At 44.2% G+C, this 18,962-nt stretch overlaps 2 protein-coding genes and 1 non-coding gene across 7 annotated transcripts in view; 2 read left to right on the top strand and 1 right to left on the bottom strand.

The window, feature by feature from the left end:
- The window catches only part of gpc4 (glypican 4), a 61,268-nt gene extending 52,741 nt beyond the window's left edge, over positions 1–8,527 (top strand). Inside the window, exons 5-9 of the mRNA XM_046323428.1 lie at positions 300–430; positions 663–809; positions 934–1,058; positions 1,274–1,446; positions 5,869–8,527. Coding sequence (XP_046179384.1) covers positions 300–430; positions 663–809; positions 934–1,058; positions 1,274–1,446; positions 5,869–6,092 — 800 coding nt within the window. The 3' untranslated portion in view covers positions 6,093–8,527. The remainder of the gene's footprint in view (positions 1–299; positions 431–662; positions 810–933; positions 1,059–1,273; positions 1,447–5,868) is intronic.
- A 2,747-nt stretch (positions 8,528–11,274) lies between these two features.
- trnaf-gaa lies at positions 11,275–11,347 on the bottom strand. The gene has a single exon. It is a non-coding gene; the product is annotated as a tRNA-Phe (tRNA).
- Positions 11,348–12,952: 1,605 nt separating this feature from the next.
- mbnl3 (muscleblind-like splicing regulator 3) overlaps positions 12,953–18,962 on the top strand; it is a 99,968-nt gene continuing 93,958 nt past the window's right edge. For all 5 annotated transcript variants that reach the window (XM_046324245.1, XM_046324246.1, XM_046324240.1 and 2 more), the window contains exon 1: positions 12,953–13,264. The gene's annotated coding sequence lies outside the window, so the exon portion shown is untranslated. The remainder of the gene's footprint in view (positions 13,265–18,962) is intronic.

Here is an 18,962-nt window from a genome sequence, read left to right as displayed (position 1 = left end):
AGGAACAGCTCACTATTCTGTGTTAGTCTTCTGCCACGCAGTCCCCCACTGGGGTGCCTCTGGTGCCTGCTACCCCCTCTCTGTGTGGCAGCTTTACTGGGCCTTGTTTAGTCCTCTTAGGCTCAAAACACTGACACTGCTGTGTGCTTCCCCCTGCTGGTAGAAACAGGCCAAATCGCCCCATAGTGAAAATGGCCGCAAGAATCTAGGCCTCAAAGATTATAGTGCTTATTTAATTCCCCGAAGTATTTACTTAGGGTGTGGTTGTTTTCATTGTGACTGAGTTGTCTTATTCTCAGATGCCATGTTGAGTCTGGCTGAGAGGTTGGAGGGGCCCTTCAACTTCGAGTCTGTCATGGATCCCATTGACGTCAAGATCTCTGAGGCCATCATGAACATGCAAGAAAACAGCATGCAGGTGTCACAGAAGGTGAGTCACTTCCTGGCTGACTTATTTCTGCATTCCCCTGTCTCTCTGTCTGGCAGCCCTCCCGTCTCTGTCTGGCAGCCCACCCGTTCGTCCGGTAGCCCATCTGGTTGCCCACCCGCTTGCCCACCCGTCTGTTTGTCTGTCTGGTTGCCCCACCCGTCTGTTTGTCTGTCTGGTTGCCCCACCCGTCTGTTTCTGCACATGCCGCTCACTCTACTCTCCACCTCTCCAGGTGTTTCAGGGGTGTGGTCAGCCTCAGCCAGGTAAAGGCTTCCGGTCCCGTCGCTCAGTCAAGGAGACAGGATTCACCGGTCGCTTCCGTCCCTACAGCCCCGATGCACGGCCCACCACAGCTGCTGGCACCAGTCTGGACAGACTGGTAAGTCTTCGTCAGACATCGGGCCCAACCAGCAACATCAAAACAAGTTTTTACGTGAGAAGCAGAAGTCCAAAGTCTTTCAAATGGACTTAGTATAAATGTGTGATCATCTCTGTTTGCCCAGACGACAGATGTGAAGAAGAAGCTGAAGCATGCTAAGAAGTTCTGGTCCACGCTGCCAGAGACGGTGTGTGTTGGAGAGAGGATCACGTCAGGGGATGACTGTTGGAATGGAACAGCAAAGAGCAGGTTAGTTTGGCAGGTTTTCTCAGGTCACTCCCTTGACACAGACACCAATAACATTGTGTGCGTCCAAAATGGGACCATATTCCCTATTTAGTGCACTACTTCTGACTAGGGCATGTAGGGATGGAGCCACTCTAAAGGCATAAAGTAAGGTTGCTGCAGAACGAATTAGTGTGTCCTGTAGGATCTCCCCATTCACTCACACCCTTCTTCCCTAGGTATGAGTCTGTTGTTATGGGCAACGGATTGGCCAATCAGGTGTCCAACCCAGATGTGGAAGTGGACATCACAAAGCCAGACCTGGTGATTCGCAGTCAGATCGCAGTGTTAAAGGAAATGACTAGCTGGCTGAAGGCTGCCCACAGCGGCAACGACATCTCCAGCGACCAAGGTGAGGATGGTAAAACCCTAACAGATTAACTGACTGATTCCTATTAAAAACTTCTTAGGGCTGAGATCCCGCTAACGGGATCGATATGACAACAGCCAGTGAAAGTGCAGGGGGCCAAATTAAAACCACAAATCCCATAATTAAAATTCCTCAAACATACAAGTATTTCACACCACTTTAAAGTTACACTTCTTGTTAATCCCACCAGTGTCCGATTTCAAATAGGCTTTACGGCGAAAGCACCACAAACGATTGTCAGGTCTGAGCCAAGTCACAGAGAAACACAGCCATTTTTCCAGCCAAAGAGAGGAGTCACAAAAGTCAGAAATGGAGAGCGAATTAATCATTAACCTTTGATCTTCATCAGATGACACTCATAGGACTTCATGTTACACAATACATGTATGTTTTGTTAGAAAAAGTTCATACACTGCTCAAAAAAATTAAGGGAAAACTTAAACAACACAATGTAACTCCAAGTCAATCACAATTCTGTGAAATCAAACTGTCCACTTAGGAAGCAACACTGATTGACAATAGATTTCACATGCTGTTGTGCAAATGGAATAGACAACAGCTGGAAAGTATAGGCAATTAGCAAGACATCCCCAATAAAGGAGTGGTTCTGCAGGTGGTGACCACAGAACACTTCTCAGTTCCTATGCTTCCTGGCTGATGTTTTGGTCACTTTTGAATGCTGGCGGTGCTTTCACTCTAGTGGTAGCATGAAACGGAGTCTACAACCCACACAAGTGGCTCAGGTAGTGCAGCTTATCCAGGATGACACATCAATGCGATCTGTGACAAGAAGGTTTGCTGTGTCTGTCAGCGTAGTGTCCAGAGCATGGAGACGCTACCAGGAGACAGGCCAGTACATCAGAAGATGTGGAGGAGGCCGTAGGAGGGCAACAACCCAGCAGCAGGACCGCTACCTACGCCTTTGTGCAAGGGGGAGCAGGAGGAGCACTGCCAGAGCCCTGCAAAATGACCTCCAGCAGGCCACAAATGTGCATGTGTCTGCTCAAACGGTCAGAAACAGACTCCATGAGGGCCCGACGTCCACAGGTGGGGGTTGTGCTTACAGCCCACACCGTGCAGGACGTTTGGCATTTGCCAGATTGGCAAATTCGCCACTGGCGCCCTGTGCTCTTCACAGATGAAAGCAGGTTCACACTGAGCACATGTGACAGACGTGACAGAGTCTGGAGATGCCGTGGAGAACGTTCTGCTGCCTGCAACATCCTTGTGGCGGTGGGTCTGTCATGGTGTGGGGTGGCATTTCTTTGTGGGGCCGCACAGCCCTCCATGTGCTCGCCAGAGGTAGCCTGACTGCCATTAGGTACCGAGATGAGATCCTCAGACCCCTTGTGAGACCATATGCTGGCGCCGTTGGCCCTGGGTTTCTCCTAATGCAAGACAATGCTAGACCTCATGTGGCTGGAGTGTGTCAGCAGTTCCTGCAAGAGGAAGACATTGATGCTATGGACTGGCCTGCCCGTTCCCCAGACCTGAATCCAATTGAGCACACCTGGGACATCGTGTCTCCCTCCATCCACCAACGCCACGTTGCACCACAGACTGTCTAGGAGTTGGCGGATGCTTTAGTCCAGGTCTGGGAGGAGATCCCTCAGGAGACCATCCACCACCTCATCAGGAGCATGCCCAGGCGATGTAGGGAGGTCATACAGGTATGTGGAGGCCACACACACTACTGACTTGTTTTAAGGACATTACATCAAAGTTGGATCAGCCTGTAGTGTGGTTTTCCACTTTAAATTTGAGTTTGACTCAAAATCCAGACCTCCATGGGTTGATAAATTTGATTCCCATTGATAATTTTTGCGTGATTTTTGTTGTCAGCAAATTCAACTATGTAAAGAAAAATGTATTTAATAAGAATATTTCATTCATTCAGATCTAGGATGTGTTATTTTAGTGTTCCCTTTATTCTTTTGAGCAGCGTATTTATATATCCAAAAATCTCAGTGTACATTGGCGCGTTATGTTCAGTACTTCCAAAAACATCCGGTGATTTTGCAGAGAGCCATATCAATTTACAGAAATACTCATCATAAATGTTGATGAAAATACAAGTGTTATACATAACTTTAGATACACTTCTCCTTAATGCAACCGCTGTGTCAGATTTCAAAAAAGCTTTACGGAAAAAGCAAACCATGTAATAATCTGAGTACGGCGCTCAGAGCCCAAACAAGTGAAAAACATATCCGCCATATTGTGCAGTCAACAGAAGTCAGAAATAACATTATAAATATTCACTTACCTTTGATCTTCATAACAATGCACTCCGAGGAATCCCAGTTCCACAATAAATGTTTGTTTTGTTCGATAATGTCCATTTATGTCCAAATAGCGCCTTTTGTTAGTGCGTTTTGTAAACAAATCCATACTCACGAAGCGTGTTCACTAGGAGCAGACGAAATGTCAAACGTTCAGTTACAGTCCGTAGAAACATGTCAAACGATGTATAGAATCAATCTTTAGGGTGTTTTTAACATAAATCCTCAATGTTCCAACTGGAGAATTTCAATGTCTGTAGAAAAGCAACGGAACAGAGCTCGCTCTCACATGAAAGAGCGTCACAAGCTCAAGGCATTCTGGCAGACCTATGACTCATTCGCCCCCACTTCACAGTAGAAGCATCAAACAAGGTTCTAAAGACTGTTGACATCTAGTGGGAGCCTTAGGAAGTGTAACATGACCAATATCCCACTATCTTCAATAGGGAATGAGTTGAAAAACGACCAACCTCAGATTTCCCACTTCCTGGTTGGAATTTTTTCTCAGGTTTTTGCCTGCCACATGAGTTCTGTTATACTCCGACATCATTCAAACAGTTTTAGAAACTTCAGAGTGTTTTCTATCCAAATAATAATATGCATATAATAATATGCATATATTAGCAACTGGGACTGAGTAGCAGGCAGTTTACTCTGGGCACCTCTGGGCACCTTATTCATCCAAGCTACTCAATACTGCCCCTAGCCATAAGAAGTTAACCACAACTCTCCACAATAATGCATGCACTACTGAGGTAAAAGGCTATGTTGTCTTTTGAACGATCAGATAGCTAGCAAGAAGCTGTGTTGACGTGTTTTGACTCTTGTCACGTCTATGCTAATTTAGCAAAAATTAGCAAGCTAGCTAACTAACAATGTACAGGTAAATGATCAAATAAAGGAAACACTTGAGTAAATGAGGGTTCAAATTATATTGAAAGCAGGTGCTTCCACACTGGTGTGGAATAATATCCCACTATGCTTAGGTTCATGTATAAAAATGTTGGGCAGGCCCAATTGCCAATTAATTTTAGCTACCATGTCTGGATGGAGAGATCTGTGACTTTGAAAGAGGGGTGATTGTTGGGGCATGTTGAGCAGGAGCTTCAGTGACGAAGACTGATCAACAGTGATGTAAACCATATGCCATGGCTGTCTATCACCAGATACCAACCCAATTCAACACATGGGAGATTCTGGAGCGGTGTCTGAGACAGCGTTTTCCACCACCATCAACAAAATACCAGATGGAATTTATTGTGGAAGAATGGTGTTGCATCCCTCCACTAGAGTTCCAGACACTTGTAGAATCTATGCCAAGGTGCATTAAAGCTGTTCTGGCCCGTGGTGACCCAACACCCTATTAAGACACTATGTTGGTGCTTACTGGGCAAATGTATTTATGTTTTCAATAAACATTTGCAGACTAAGTTTACACAAGTTGTCAATAATCCTTTGATTGTAAGCCCACTCAGTCTGTTTTACCTCCTAGCTAAGTAGTGCACACCCAGTGGTTTTGATGGTCAACACCCCACCTGTCTATAGATGAGAAGAATATCTAGGCCAGATAATGTATTCCGTTGACCTACGAATGCCTCCCTGTGTGAGAAGGAACCTTGGATGACTAATGCCTCCCTGTGTGAGAATGAACATTGGATGACTAATGCCTCTCTGTGTGAGAATGAACATTGGATGACTAATGCCTCCCTGTGTGAGAATGAACATTGGATGACTAATGCCTCCCTGTGTGAGAATGAACATTGGATGACTAATGCCTCCCTGTGTGAGAATGAACATTGGATGACTAATGCCTCCCTGTGAGAGAATGAACATTGGATGACTAATGCCTCCCTGTGAGAGAAGGAACCTCCAATGACATTTAGACACTTTTCTTTATCCAAAGGGACTTAGTCACACGCGCGTAAAGCTTTTACGTCCCGGAAGTCAAACCCACTATCTTGGCATTGCAAGCGCCATACTCTACCAACTGAGCTAGAGAGGACCACAAATTGTGTTACCATTCAAAATGTTACAACAGACTTGATCACTCCTCTTTTCATCCTTGAATGCTGTTTCTAGTCCTGAGTTCATGGCCTTCATCAACCTTCTCTCTCTGTTCCAGATGAGGACGGTAGCGGAGGAGAGGAGAGTGGCAGCGGCTGTGACTCTCCGTCCTGTGAGGTGGACCGGGACATCTACTTCTCCACCACGGCCACCCCCATCAACCCCCGTGTAGTCAAGGTGGTGCACCAGGACACGAGTGGCGGAGTCCGTGTGGCACACGGGAGCATGGCACTGGCACTCAGTGCGCTTGTCCTGGCCCTGCTCGCCCCCCACTGGAGATAAAACTGCCAAGGGAAGGAAAGGGAGAGAGCGCCAGAGAGAAGGGGGGGAAAACTGTCAGATACTTTAAAAAAGACTGCCTTCAGGACCTTTGTCTGCCCGCCATCTTTGGGGGGGCTCTGGAGTTATTAATATTATAATAACTTCACTTTTAATTTTTATAAAAATGGACATCAAATGTACAGCGATACGATTTTCTTCCAAAATGTTCACTTTAAAAAAAAAAAAAATATTAGCATTTTGTCCTGATTAACTGATTAGCCCCTTGAAGCTAGGATCTCCACCGCCACATCACCGCCAGTGTTTTCAGTTCTACCATTTTAGCCTATTATTCACATTTTAGTTGTTGTTCAAGTGAGTGTTAGTGTCTTAAGGATATCTCAATTGGAACCCGGGATTGTGTGTGTGTGCGTGCGTTTTGTAGTGTGTCTGAGTGCTTTTCATTTTAACAATATGCTCTCTATTCAGAAATACATTTCCCTTATCAAGAGCGCAACTAAGGAACAATGTTTGCCAATGTTTCTGGTTTGTATGAGTGTGCTTCCTTTTCTTAAAAAAAAAAATAGTGGCCTTTTTGTCAGGCTGGTCAGGGATGAATGTGTACGAAAACATTGAAGTGGAAATCTTGGTCACATGTTGAAGCTTCACTGGCTCACACAGCTGAAAGTATAAGAGACTGGTCGCTCTGTGGTTAAACACAGAGGAGTTACAGGGCTGATTGTTTGGTAGGAGATGGAACTAGCTGGTGAGGGGTTCTCTTGGTTTCTGTGTACCCAGGATTGTATTCATCACATCCTAAACTACACTATAAACCAGTCCACTGAGATCATACTGCATGTGTTCTCTGAAACATCATCATTATAAACTAGCTGTTGGATGTATGGGGGTAGTCTTGATATAGGTTACAAGGGAATGCTGGAGATTTGACAGGAGGGGCTCTCTCTCCCTGGCATTCCCCCTATAAAGGCAGAGCTGACGGGTGTCCTGGGGCAGTGACTCTGCACAGTCAGTCTGACATGAAGAAATGAGATCTTGGCAGGGAGTGGCTTGTATGTTCAACATGTTTTAGATATAGCAGAAAAGAGAAACAGAGATACAAGTGACTGTGAATTGGAGATGAGGGAACTGTGGAGACTGAGTATGATCAAATTGGAACACAGGGTTTTACGTGGAGGTAGTGTTCACATGTTTTGTAATAAAGATATGTATTAGGTACTACAATGAATTGTATTGTTAGTTGTAGGAGCTGGTGGTCTGTGTGCACAGATTGTTTTGGGGTGCTTGTTTGTACCCCATACAGACATTTACCTCTACTTTCATTAATCTGTCTGACGTGTCCCCCCTTTGCATCCAATAATTTCAACTGTTTGCAACTGAAGTTGATATATTCTCTCTTGCATGGAAAATGAAACCTTGGTACGTTAGTAACTACTTAATGGTCATGAAAATGTTGTTTTCTGGGAATTCTCAAATCAATCAATTGTATCTGTTGTCAGCAGAAGTACTTTTCTGTCTCTCCAAACACAATGGTGTACCTGAGTTTGTTTTGAATTGGACAACTGACAAGCACAATCTGTTTGAATTCACATCACCTAAAAGTTTCACCTCACATTATCCAGTAGTTGCTTTTGTACAGTAAATTATTTAATTGCATGTTTATTTTAAAGCATTTACAAACATGCATTCAAAAAAATACAGTACTCAGAATGTATTGATATATTGTGTAGATGAAAAGATATTCATAATTTTACAAATTAACCAAAGGTATTGGTTTCATATTTCCTATTTTACATTTGAATTCTGTTAAGAAAAACAGACTTTCATGTTGCAGTCTGTCAAGTCTTCTAAGGTGATTGGCTGCTGTATGGTGGTGATGCCTGGACACGGCTGTTCGCTCAATACCTTTTGTGCCTCTTGTGCCCCCATGGTGCTGGACACATTTCTGCACTAAACCTCTAATGCCCACAAGGATTACGCCTGGCCGGCCGCCAGGACTTGGAAGGAATGCCCGAGGACATTTGGGGATTGAGGACAGGACATTGTGATGACATGCAGCCAAAACATCTATGCAGCCTTTGCAGAGGAAATATCTATACTGCCCTTCCACACTCAACTTGCAGTCTTTTAATAATGTTTCTGTCATCAAATTTTTTTTTTTCAATCTCAAATGGTAAATGTGGGACAGTAATGGCAAATGTCTGCTTGAGGGCCATGGCCGCAGAACTTCCTGTAGGCACGGCAGCAGGTGTGTTTGTCTAGCTTATAGTACCATAGGGGTTCTCCTTGTTTATGATCCATGGAACAACCTCAGGTGTGTCTGAAATGGCACCCTATTCTTAAAGGTGCACTGTGAGCCCTGGTCAAAAGTGCACTATGTAGGGAATGGGGTGTCATTTCAGACACAGCCTGATAGTTGAGGAGATGGATACAGTGCCTTGCAAAAGTATTCATCTGCCTTGGCGTTTTTCCTATTTTGTTGCATTACAACCTGTAATTTAAATGTTTTTTATTTTATTTAGATTTCATGTAATACATACACAAAATAGTCCAAATTGGTGAAGTGAAATGAAAAAAGTAACTTGTTTAAAAAAGATTATATAAAATAAAAAATGGAAAAGTGGTGCTTATGTATTCACCCCCTTTGCTACAAAGCCTCTAAATAAGCTCTGGTGTAACCAATTACCTTCAGAAGTCATATAATTAGTTAGATTGCACACAGGTGGACTTTATTTAACTGTCACATGATCTCAGATATACACTTGTTCCCAAAATGCCCCAGAGTCTGCAGCACCACCTGTGCAAGCGTCACCATGAAGACCAAGGAGCTCGCCAAACAGGTTAGGGACAAAGTTGTGGAGAAGTACAGGGTTGGGTTATAAAAAAAAACATAAGAAACTTTGAACAGCCCACCATTAAATCCATTATTAAAAGTGTAAAGAATATGGCACCATAACAAACCTCCCAAGAGAGGGCCATCCACCAAAACTCATGGACCAGGCAAGGAATCAGAGAGGCAACAAAGAGACCAAAGATAACCCTGAAGGAGCTGCAAAGCTCCACAGTGGAGATTGGAGTATCTGTCCATAGGACCACTTTAAGCCATACACTCCACAGAGCTGGCCTTTACGGAAGAGTGGCCAGAAAAAAAGCCATTAATTAAAGAACAAAATAAGCAAACACGTTTGGGGTTCGCCAAAAGGCATGTGGGGGACTCTCCAAGCATATTGAAGAAGCTACTCTGGTCAGATTAGACAAAAATATAGCTTTTTGGCCATCAAGGGAAACGCTATGTCTGGCACAAACCCAACACCTCTCATCACTCGAGAACACCATCCCCACAGTGAAGCATGGTGGTGGCATGCCGTGGGTATGTTTTTCATCGGTGGGGACTGGGAAACTGGTCAGAATTGAAGGAATGATGGATGGCGCTAAATACAGGGAAATTCTTGAGGGAAACCTGTTTCCAGAGATTTGAGATTGGGATGAAGATTCACCTTCCAGCAGGACAGTGACCCTAATTCTACTGCTAAAGCAATACTCGAGGGGAATCATTTAAATGTCTTGGAATGTCCTAGTCAAAGCCCAGACCTCAATCCAATTGAGAATCTGTGGTATGACTTAAAGATTGCTGTACACCAGCAGAACCCATCCAACTTGAAGGAGCTGGAGCAGTTTTGCCTTGAAAAATGGGCAAAAATCCCAGTGGCTAGATGTGCCAAGCTTATAGAGACACCCCAAGAGACTTCCAACTGTAATTGCTTCAAAAGGTGGGTCTACAAAGTATTGACTTTGGGGGGGTGAATAGTTATGCATGCTCTAGTTTTTTTTTTGTCTTATTTCTTGTTCGTTTCACGATAAAAAATATTTTGCATCTTCTAAGTGGTTGGCATGTTGTGTAAATCAAATGATACAACCCCCCAAAAAATACATTTTAATTCTAGGTTGTAAGGCAACAAAATAGGAAAAATGCCAAGGGGTGTGAATACTTTTGCAAGCCACTCTATATGACGGCACACCCCATTGGTCTTCGGCCCACAAGAACAGCATGGCGTCATCTTTGAGGACTGAGGAGTTTGGGACACACTATTCCCCTGGTCAGAATAGTGCACTACATAGGGAATAGGGTGTCATTTGGGATTCATATGAGTGACAAAGTAATATGTAAATGAGCAGCCATTTTAGATGTCTCTGAAAGAGGCCATAACAATCCATGTTTTTACTTCTGAGTATCTCCTAAATGTTATGAGAAACACAAGATGAGATAGATGCTAAATTGTAAAAGAAAAGGTGTATTCCTAGTCTTGTTGAAATAAAGACTGCAGATATTTAAATGGTCTTGAATGGTTTATATTCTGAATTACTGACATTTACATAATGACCCTCTAAATACTAGTTAGTGTACCCTAAAGATGAAACATTACCTTTTAAAGATATGCATTTCAACAAATGAACCTTTGCAACGAAGAAGCATATGCTCTCTGAAAAATGCAGATATTGTGTCTCCCCCCATGTTGACTCCAACGCTTCCCACAGTTGTGTCAAATTGGGTGGATGTCCTTTGGGTTGTGGACCATTCTTCATACACATGGGAAACTGTTAAGCCTGAAAAACCCAGCAGTGTTACAGTTCTTGACACAAACTGGTGTGGCTGGCACCTACCTATACCATGTTCAAAGGCACTAAAATATTTTATCTTGCCCATTCACCCTCTGACTGGCACACATTACGCAATCTATGTCTCAAGGCTTAATCCTTTAACCTGAACAAGTGACATCAATGGGATCATAGCTTTAACCTGGATTCACATGGTCAGTCTTTATCATGGGAATAGCTGGCGTTCTTAATTGTTTTGTACACAGTGTGTGGTTCTTTGTCTGTAGGATTCAAATTAAACCCGTTAGACTTTTTATGAGTATTCAATAATGCACATGCCTTTCTGTGTTTAGAGACTACAGGTATTGTCTCTACTCCTTCACAAAGAGAGTAGATAATTCCTCTGGAAAGTTCTGAAAAGCTGTGGTGCCTACTGTAACCTTCCAACATCAGTAGGCCTTCATTGTATAGAAAAAGGAAACACGTTGACTATCAAATATTTTGTTTTAGTATTTGGTTCTGAATCCGTGGCACATAGAATATCCCAATGGTATGCGAGCACTGCAGTCTTCAAATTCAAAATGTATAAACCTGCCGAAACCCGGGATCGAACCAGGGACCTTTAGATCTTCAGTCTAACGCTCTCCCAACTGAGCTATTTCGGCGGTACATCGAGGATCACGGGAAAGCGCTATCTATCTAGGAGTTAAGATGACTCCTCTGTATAGTTCTAGAAACTTTGACATGCGGGTGTTGTATGCATATACAAAGTAATAAAATCACAATATCAAATCTGGGCAGCATGGTACAGATACATCTTTATGGATTGGCCAATATATACAGTCATTGATTGGCTCACATCAGAGAATCTCCGCCCATGTATGTAAATGCCGTCATTTCACGAGCCCCAGTCAACGCAGGGGATTCTGGGAAGAAAATTTAGGGATCGGGAACATGGTGATGGAAGGGGGCTATAAGCACCTAATTCTTGGTGGTAAACACAAAATCTGTAATGCTTTCGTGACATACAAGCAGACTTCTGTGAGAGGTAAATGTTATCACGTCTGTAACATAATTATTTCGTGAAACATCAAAAGCCCTCTCTGTATGCGAATGTTGTGTGGCTAGTTTAGCCTGGCTACTTGTTCCGCTAGCCAGCCATTAGTAAGTTAAGTTAACGAAGGGAAAGCAATAAAGCTAGAAAGCAGTGTTTGCCTCCAACCGAGGCAGGGCCCAGTGGGTCAGACTGCTTGAGTAATGTGGTTTAGTTTCTCTCGGGAAGATGGATGAAAGGTCCACCAACCACCACCGGCTCTTGATTGCCCTGGTGATAATCTTGCTCTTTGGCGTTATTGTGCTTCAGTACCTTTGTCCTAGCTCCGATTGCCAACTGTTGCACCTAGGATCATTGGCCTCCAACTCGGGCAGCAATGCCATCGGGTCCCAGGGAAACGACATTGGCCTCAGTGGACAGGACACATACGTCGCTGAGGACTGTGCCCAAGCCCGTTTTGTTCCCCGCTTCAATTTCACTTGAAGCCTACACACCTGTCTCTGGTTGGTACAAATGTGCCGTTGCCAAGCCAGGTCATTATAATCCAGTGCTGTCCCTTCGTCCCCCTCTCTCTGTTGCTCCAGCAGGTGGTGCCAAATCTGTGTCACCACAACTGTCTCCACTGAAAATGTCATCTAGTTTTCTGGTGAATTTGGTCTAGTCTAAGTGATCATCCCTTTTCTGTGTAAATGATACTTTGTGTGTATTACTTTAGAATTGTGCATAGGGGTGATTGGATAGAAATCTGAATGTTGCACATGCTACAATAACAGCACACCAGCGATCCACAGTGTTCCTCTACCTGCAGCATACATAAGTACTAGATTTACAGGTAGGTTTGTCCCTAGTTGTGTCTGACACGTTTTTACAGGTGAGTCATTATCATAAATGAAAGAATATTGTGATCTGTAATAGAGGCTGTCATGACGGTGGCTACCCTCTAATACCATTTAGGACATGAAGCTGTATACCTGAGATTGTGGACCATGACATTCGGTAAAGTAGGTTTACCAAAATATAAAGGGTAGAGACAGAACCTGAAGTGACCCATCCAGTTACCGCCCTCTTGCCGCGGATAACACAGCCTAATGGGATTCCCCTAAAATGGAGGCAATGCACGGCTCTTCAGCAATGCGTAATACCAAACAACACTTTTCTCCTGAACTCCTCCCTTCTGCTTTTGCCCTCCCTCGATTTTTACCTCGCCCTCCTCTGGTCTAGCTTGTCTCTGCTTTTTATTTAGCCAGCTACCAAGTTGCGACATTTCACTTCACGCCGCTTCATCGTTTTGTTTCCCCGCATAATATTTTGGGATAAATGCACGACGTATCGTTTTTTAAAACTGTTATAATAAATGTAAGTGATTCGATTTTTCCAGCACTATTAACATTCCTTCTAAGTATGGCGTATTCAGAATTGGTAAAATAATTATCGTATCGTGACATGAACATTTATTTAGCATGCTGTAAGAAGACAACGTGTTGAAGACAGGATTAGGCTATTTCTCAGACCTACCGAGCGTGCACAGGTAAGAACACTAATGCTTGACTGCTGTCGCAGTTGACTTTCACCTGGCGTCTTTGCCTTACTAATTGCGCATGTTGGTTCGTGTAAATAAGCTTGTAACAACACATCTATTGGAAGTTAGTAAATATGTATCACATGGATAGCCAACATTTGAATAAACTGTCTCTTTGCCTGTTGTTGGGTAGTTTACAATAGCAATAGTAGGCGAGGTTACGCATAGAATACAGAGTGATGATGTCATAACATTTCACGTCTGACATTATTTTAGGCCTAGTCCATATGGTGATGCATTTAGGCAACCAACAGAATCATTTTCAGGGCTGTCGCTCTTCAAGACACAGTATGCCACAGTTATCGATTCTGTGGCGTCGGCAATACAGGAAGCAAATCTCACAACCATTTCTAATGCGGAAATGTTGAAGAGCTCACCAGTTTAAATGGAAATTAGTAACATCTGGTTCGTTCAGGTCGTTAAGCCATTCCTATGGGGAAAATTAATGGAGAAAGAATGGGGTTTTGGGATAAACGCCGAAATAAGGGCTGAGGTTAACAGAAGTTTTGGTGACAAAGTTTTTTTCTGTATAAACTCTGCTAATCCTGTGTTTACCACAGACCTTATTTTCGGTGTTTATAAAAAAAAACAATTTCCCCATAGGCTTTGGCCAACAAGCTATGTGGAGTTAGACTCCATTAGGATAAGGGTGCAACTGCAGCCTGTAATTTGGGGCGTTCCTGCATCTGCAGGAACCCCTCTTAATATGTCTGTTGGTCCATTTTTAAACTATATGACTCCAGTACATGGGCAGGGGCACTTAAGTACAGTAGATAGCGGTAATGCACCATAACGTTGGATACCAACTGCCGATAAATCCCACAGTAGAAGAAGAGGCTGGGGCGAAAATGGTAGCTAGCTATAGCTAGTGGCTTTTGCCCCTGCCTGTCGGACACTGTTTTCCCACAGTTCTGTTAACAACAGTGAGGGCAGGTGTTCGGCACGCAAGAGCGAAGAACACTGTGTGCTAACTTAGCCAACTAGTCTTAAGGAGGACTCCGGTACACAGCAGGCGAGAGGCAGGTGCGACACCATGTGCTAGCTAACTAACTAGCAAGCACACGGTGTCGCTAACTAGCAAGCTAGCACACAGGTTCGCTAACTAGCAAGTTAGCTAGCACAAGGTGTCCCTTCCGCCTGCTGTACTAGTGGGAGGCAGGAGCGACTGGTAGACCGTGTTCTTTGCCCTCGCCTATCGGGCATTGTTTTCCCGCAGGTCTGTTAACGATGGTGAGGGCAGGCGGGAGTGACGTACACTGTCTACCGGTGTCACCTCCCAGCAGACTGGGATGAAACAAACTCCGATTACACTTTTATTTCCCTTTTGACCCACATTCAGAATTGTCACACAAGCATGAAGATGGCGTACTAGAGGGGGGTAGTTCATGCAGGAACCAATGGGTTGCTCGAAGGGGCGTTATGCCCACATGCAGGTCGATTTGCGGGTTGCAGTTACACACTATTTGTCGATTGTGCCAACAACAACACGCCACTTCTTGACCTGTAATGCCACTCCATCCAAGTGCATGTCACTCTTTTGAAGAACTACATAATTTATATGTCTATCGAATTGCAAATCACTATGCCTATTTGAACACTTTTTGGAATGATAATGTGGCCTGGGGGACTAGATGGTTCCGGCCTGGGAGACTAGATGGTTCCGGTCTGGGGGACTAGATGGTTCTGGCCTGGGGGACTAGATGGTTTCCGGCCTGGGGGACTAGATGGTTTCCGGCCTGGGGGACTAGATGGTTCCGGCCTGAGGGACTAGATGGTTCCGGCCTGAGGGACTAGATGGTTCCGGCCTGAGGGACTAGATGGTTCCAGCCTGGGGGACTAGATGGTTCCTGGCCTGGGAGACTAGAGACTAGATGTTCCCGGCCTGGGGGGGCTAGATGTTTCCGCCCTGGGGGACTAGATGTTCCTGGCATGTGGGACTAGATGTCCCTGTCCTCGGAGACTAGATGGTGCTGGCCTGGGGGGCTAGATGTTCCCGGCCTGGGGGACTAGATGGTGCTGGCCTGGGGGACTAGTAGGATAAGTTGTTCCTTATAGTGCTGGCCTTGGGGGCTAGATGTACCTGGCCTGGGGGACTAGATGGTGCTGGCCTGGGGAACTAGGTGGTGCTGGCCTGGGGAACTAGGTGGTGCTGGCCTGGGGGCCTAGGTGGTGCTGGCCTGGGGGCCTAGGTGGTGCTGGCCTGGGGGCCTAGATGGTGCTGGCCTGGGGGCCTAGATGGTGCTGGCCTGGGGGATTAGATGGTGCTGGCCTGGGGGACTAGATGGTGCTGGCCTGGGGGACTAGATGGTGCTGGCCTGGGGGATTAGTAGGAGAAGTTGTTCCTTATAGTGCTGGCCTTGGAGCTTTTCTTATTCCAATCATAACCTGTTATCAGACCTCATCCAATACACTATGCCTACTACGTCCCAAATGACACCCTATTTCCTATGTAGTGCACTACTTGGGCCAGGTCAAAAGTAACTCTACATAGGGAACATGGTGCCATTTGGTTTGAATGAGATAAACAGAACATTACATTAATATACTGGCTGTCTCAGGTCACCACAGTAGTTCTGTCGGTTAAACCAGGTGACTAAACAAGTTTCCTTTTATCTTTGCCAAGTGGCATTCCACCCGGTGGAGTGAAGTTCCTCCCTTATTTTCTGAAATAGGGGGGGCTGCAGATAAGGGGTCACATCAAAGTCAATAGGGCTATAACACACCATAACCCCACACTTAAATATGCTGTTTTCACTCACTCAACATCAGTGCATATGCTTTTGCGAATCGATGCCATTGCCTTGCCTCATTTAACAGCATGGCGAGTCTAGACTGGTTTATGTTCTCTCTCTCTATGTCTCTGTCTCTGTCTCTGTCTCTCTGTCTCGCTCTGTCTGCAGTGGACTCTGCACCCGTCTAGCTATTTTTATTTTTTACTCCATATTAACACAGGTAACCGCTGCACCACACACACAGTGAGGTTACTGTATTCTAACTGCACTCCTACACAACCTGTCCTCATTTCCCCTCTACACAACCAACCAGGTCCCTGCTCAGCTGCCCCAGATTCTGCCCAGTACCTAGTATTTTCATGGTGCAAGTAAAACATTATACTGATAAAGCAACAGCCTAAAAAACATCGGCAAATGTTATGCAGGCTATATGAAATTGATTCATCCATATTATATGCTAATACTCAGCCATCTCACAGGTAGTAAATATCCATTATCTCTCACTGTGAGGGTTTGGATAAAGGTATAGGTTAATAACATAAAAACCCCTGTAAATAGACAGACTTTTGTAGGCATACAAATCAAATCAGTAATTCTTAAATGCAAACATGTTTCCTTGTTAACTCCATTACATGTCATGCTTTACATCTCAGTGTGTGTTACAGTATGTTATTCCTTGAGTACACTAATATGTCATTTATGAGTGTAGCCTCTGCGTCTGTGTACATGCCAGTTACACAAAAACATACACTATACAGGACACACATGTAAGTGTCCAGGTACAGGGCCTTCAGAAAGTATTCATACCTCTTGAATTCACCCAGCGATTACAGCTGTGAGTCTTTCCGGGTAAGTCTCTAAGAGCTTCGCACACCTGGATTGTACAATATTAGCAAGTTAGCTTTAGCGCAATGACTGGAAGTCTATGGATATCTGCAGATACCCATAGACTTCCAGTCATTGCATGCTCGCAGATACCCATAGACTTTCAGTCATTGTGCTAACACTAGTACTTCCTTCATAATGGACACAGAGACATAAAAATTATATCCACAAGTTCATCTGACTGGGCTTTATTTTTATTTAACTAGGCAAGTCAGTTAAGAACAAAATCTTATTTACAATGACAGCCTACCCTGGCCAAACCCGGACCAATTGTGAGCTGCCCTATGGGACTCCCAATCACAGCCAGTTGTGATGCAGCTTGGAATTGAACCAGGGTCTGTAGTGATGCCTCTAGCACTGAGATGCAGTGCCTCAAATTGCTGCGCCACTCGGGGGTCCTAATGGGCCTCATTGCCAAAATTCTGAAGTATCCATGAAGTATCCCACGCATGCGTCCGCATGTTGTTTTTGTCCATCCACACCACATGTGATCAGGACACGCGGGTTAAAATATCAAAACGAACTCTGAATCAATTATATTCATTTTGTGACAGGTCGAAACAGAAGAAACATCCATGGACATTTAGCTAGCTAGCTTACTGTTGCTAGCTAATTTGTCCTGGGATATAAACATTGGGTTATTATTTTACCTAAAATGAACACGGCCCCTTTTTTCTGGATCTTTGTAGAATTTTTACCCATTTTGTGTCACAAAATCGTGTGTTCTCTACTCAAACAACTAATCCACAGATAAAAGTGGAAACCTTAGTTTCTAGTAATCTCTCCTCCAGTCTTCTTCTTCTGTGGACTTTATCTGGCGGTTGGCAACCAACTTTGACTGGAGTGTGGACCTCAGATCATCATTCAGTCACCCACGTGGGTATATGCTCCTAAAAACCAATGAGGAGATGGTACAGGTGGGACTTGCAGTCAAAAATGGAACCAAGTTCTATTTTAGAGCCTGGCTACGCAGACGCTTGTTGATGGGTGTGAGCAATTTCGATGAAATTATTGACTAACCTGTATCTGTATATTTATTTTTGCAATGCTCGCGCATGCAACGGGGGCGGTGTGGTCAGCATGTTAGGCTTGCCATAACAAAGGGGTCGAACACTTTTTGACTCAAGACATTTCAGCTTTTCAATTTGAATTCATTTGTAAAAATGTCTTTAAACATAATTCCACTTTGACATTATGGGGTATTGTGTGTAGGCCAATGACACAAAACCCTTCTTAAATTCAGGCTGTAACACAACAAAATGTGGAAAAAGTCAAGGGGTATGAATACTTTCTGAAGGCACTGTTTGAGATTGAGAGGGGTATATCTATAGCTGGATGTATGTTTTTGTGAATGGATACTGTGGTGCTTTAACAAGCTGAGGGGATTATAGATACTTAACCTAATTACTTTGCTCTATCTCTGTTGCTTGACCTTTCCCTCTCATTGTGACCTGGAGCTCCTCTTCTTGTCTTGTTATTCTCCTCCTCCTCCAGCGCTATCTTTAATCAATCACCTAATCACTCTACCCACACCACTCTGTCTCTCTTTCTCTTTCACACCACTGTTTTTATTTGCTTTATTGGCAATATGGTCATACATTTGGCAGGAGGTTAGGAAGTGCAGCTAAGTTTCCACCTCATTTTGTGCCTTTCTCAATAGCAAGGCTGTACATAGTCAAAGATTTCCTCCGTTTTGGGTCAGTCACAGTGGTCAGGTATTCTGCCAATGTGTACTCTCTGTTTCGGGCCAAATAGCATTGTAGTTTGCTCTGTTGTTTTGTAAATTCTTTCCAATGTGTCAAATAATTCTATTTTTGTTTTCTCATGTTTTGTTTGGGTCTAATTGTGTTGCTGTTCTGGGGCTCTGTGGCGTCTGTAAACAGAGCCCCAGGACCAGCTTGCTTGGGGGGTTCTTCTCCAGGTTAATTTCTCTACAGGTGATGGCTTTGTTATGCAAGGTTTCTCTCTCTCTTTTTAGAGATAGCATCAGCCAGGTCTCTATCCCTCTGTTTCACTCCCGGAAGTGGTGC

The sequence above is a fragment of the Oncorhynchus gorbuscha genome, linkage group LG23 (assembly GCF_021184085.1).
Source record: "Oncorhynchus gorbuscha isolate QuinsamMale2020 ecotype Even-year linkage group LG23, OgorEven_v1.0, whole genome shotgun sequence".
Classification (NCBI taxonomy): domain Eukaryota; kingdom Metazoa; phylum Chordata; class Actinopteri; order Salmoniformes; family Salmonidae; genus Oncorhynchus; species Oncorhynchus gorbuscha.
The sequence above is the reverse complement of the archived record's forward strand: the minus strand, read 5'-3'. Positions and strand labels throughout refer to the sequence as shown.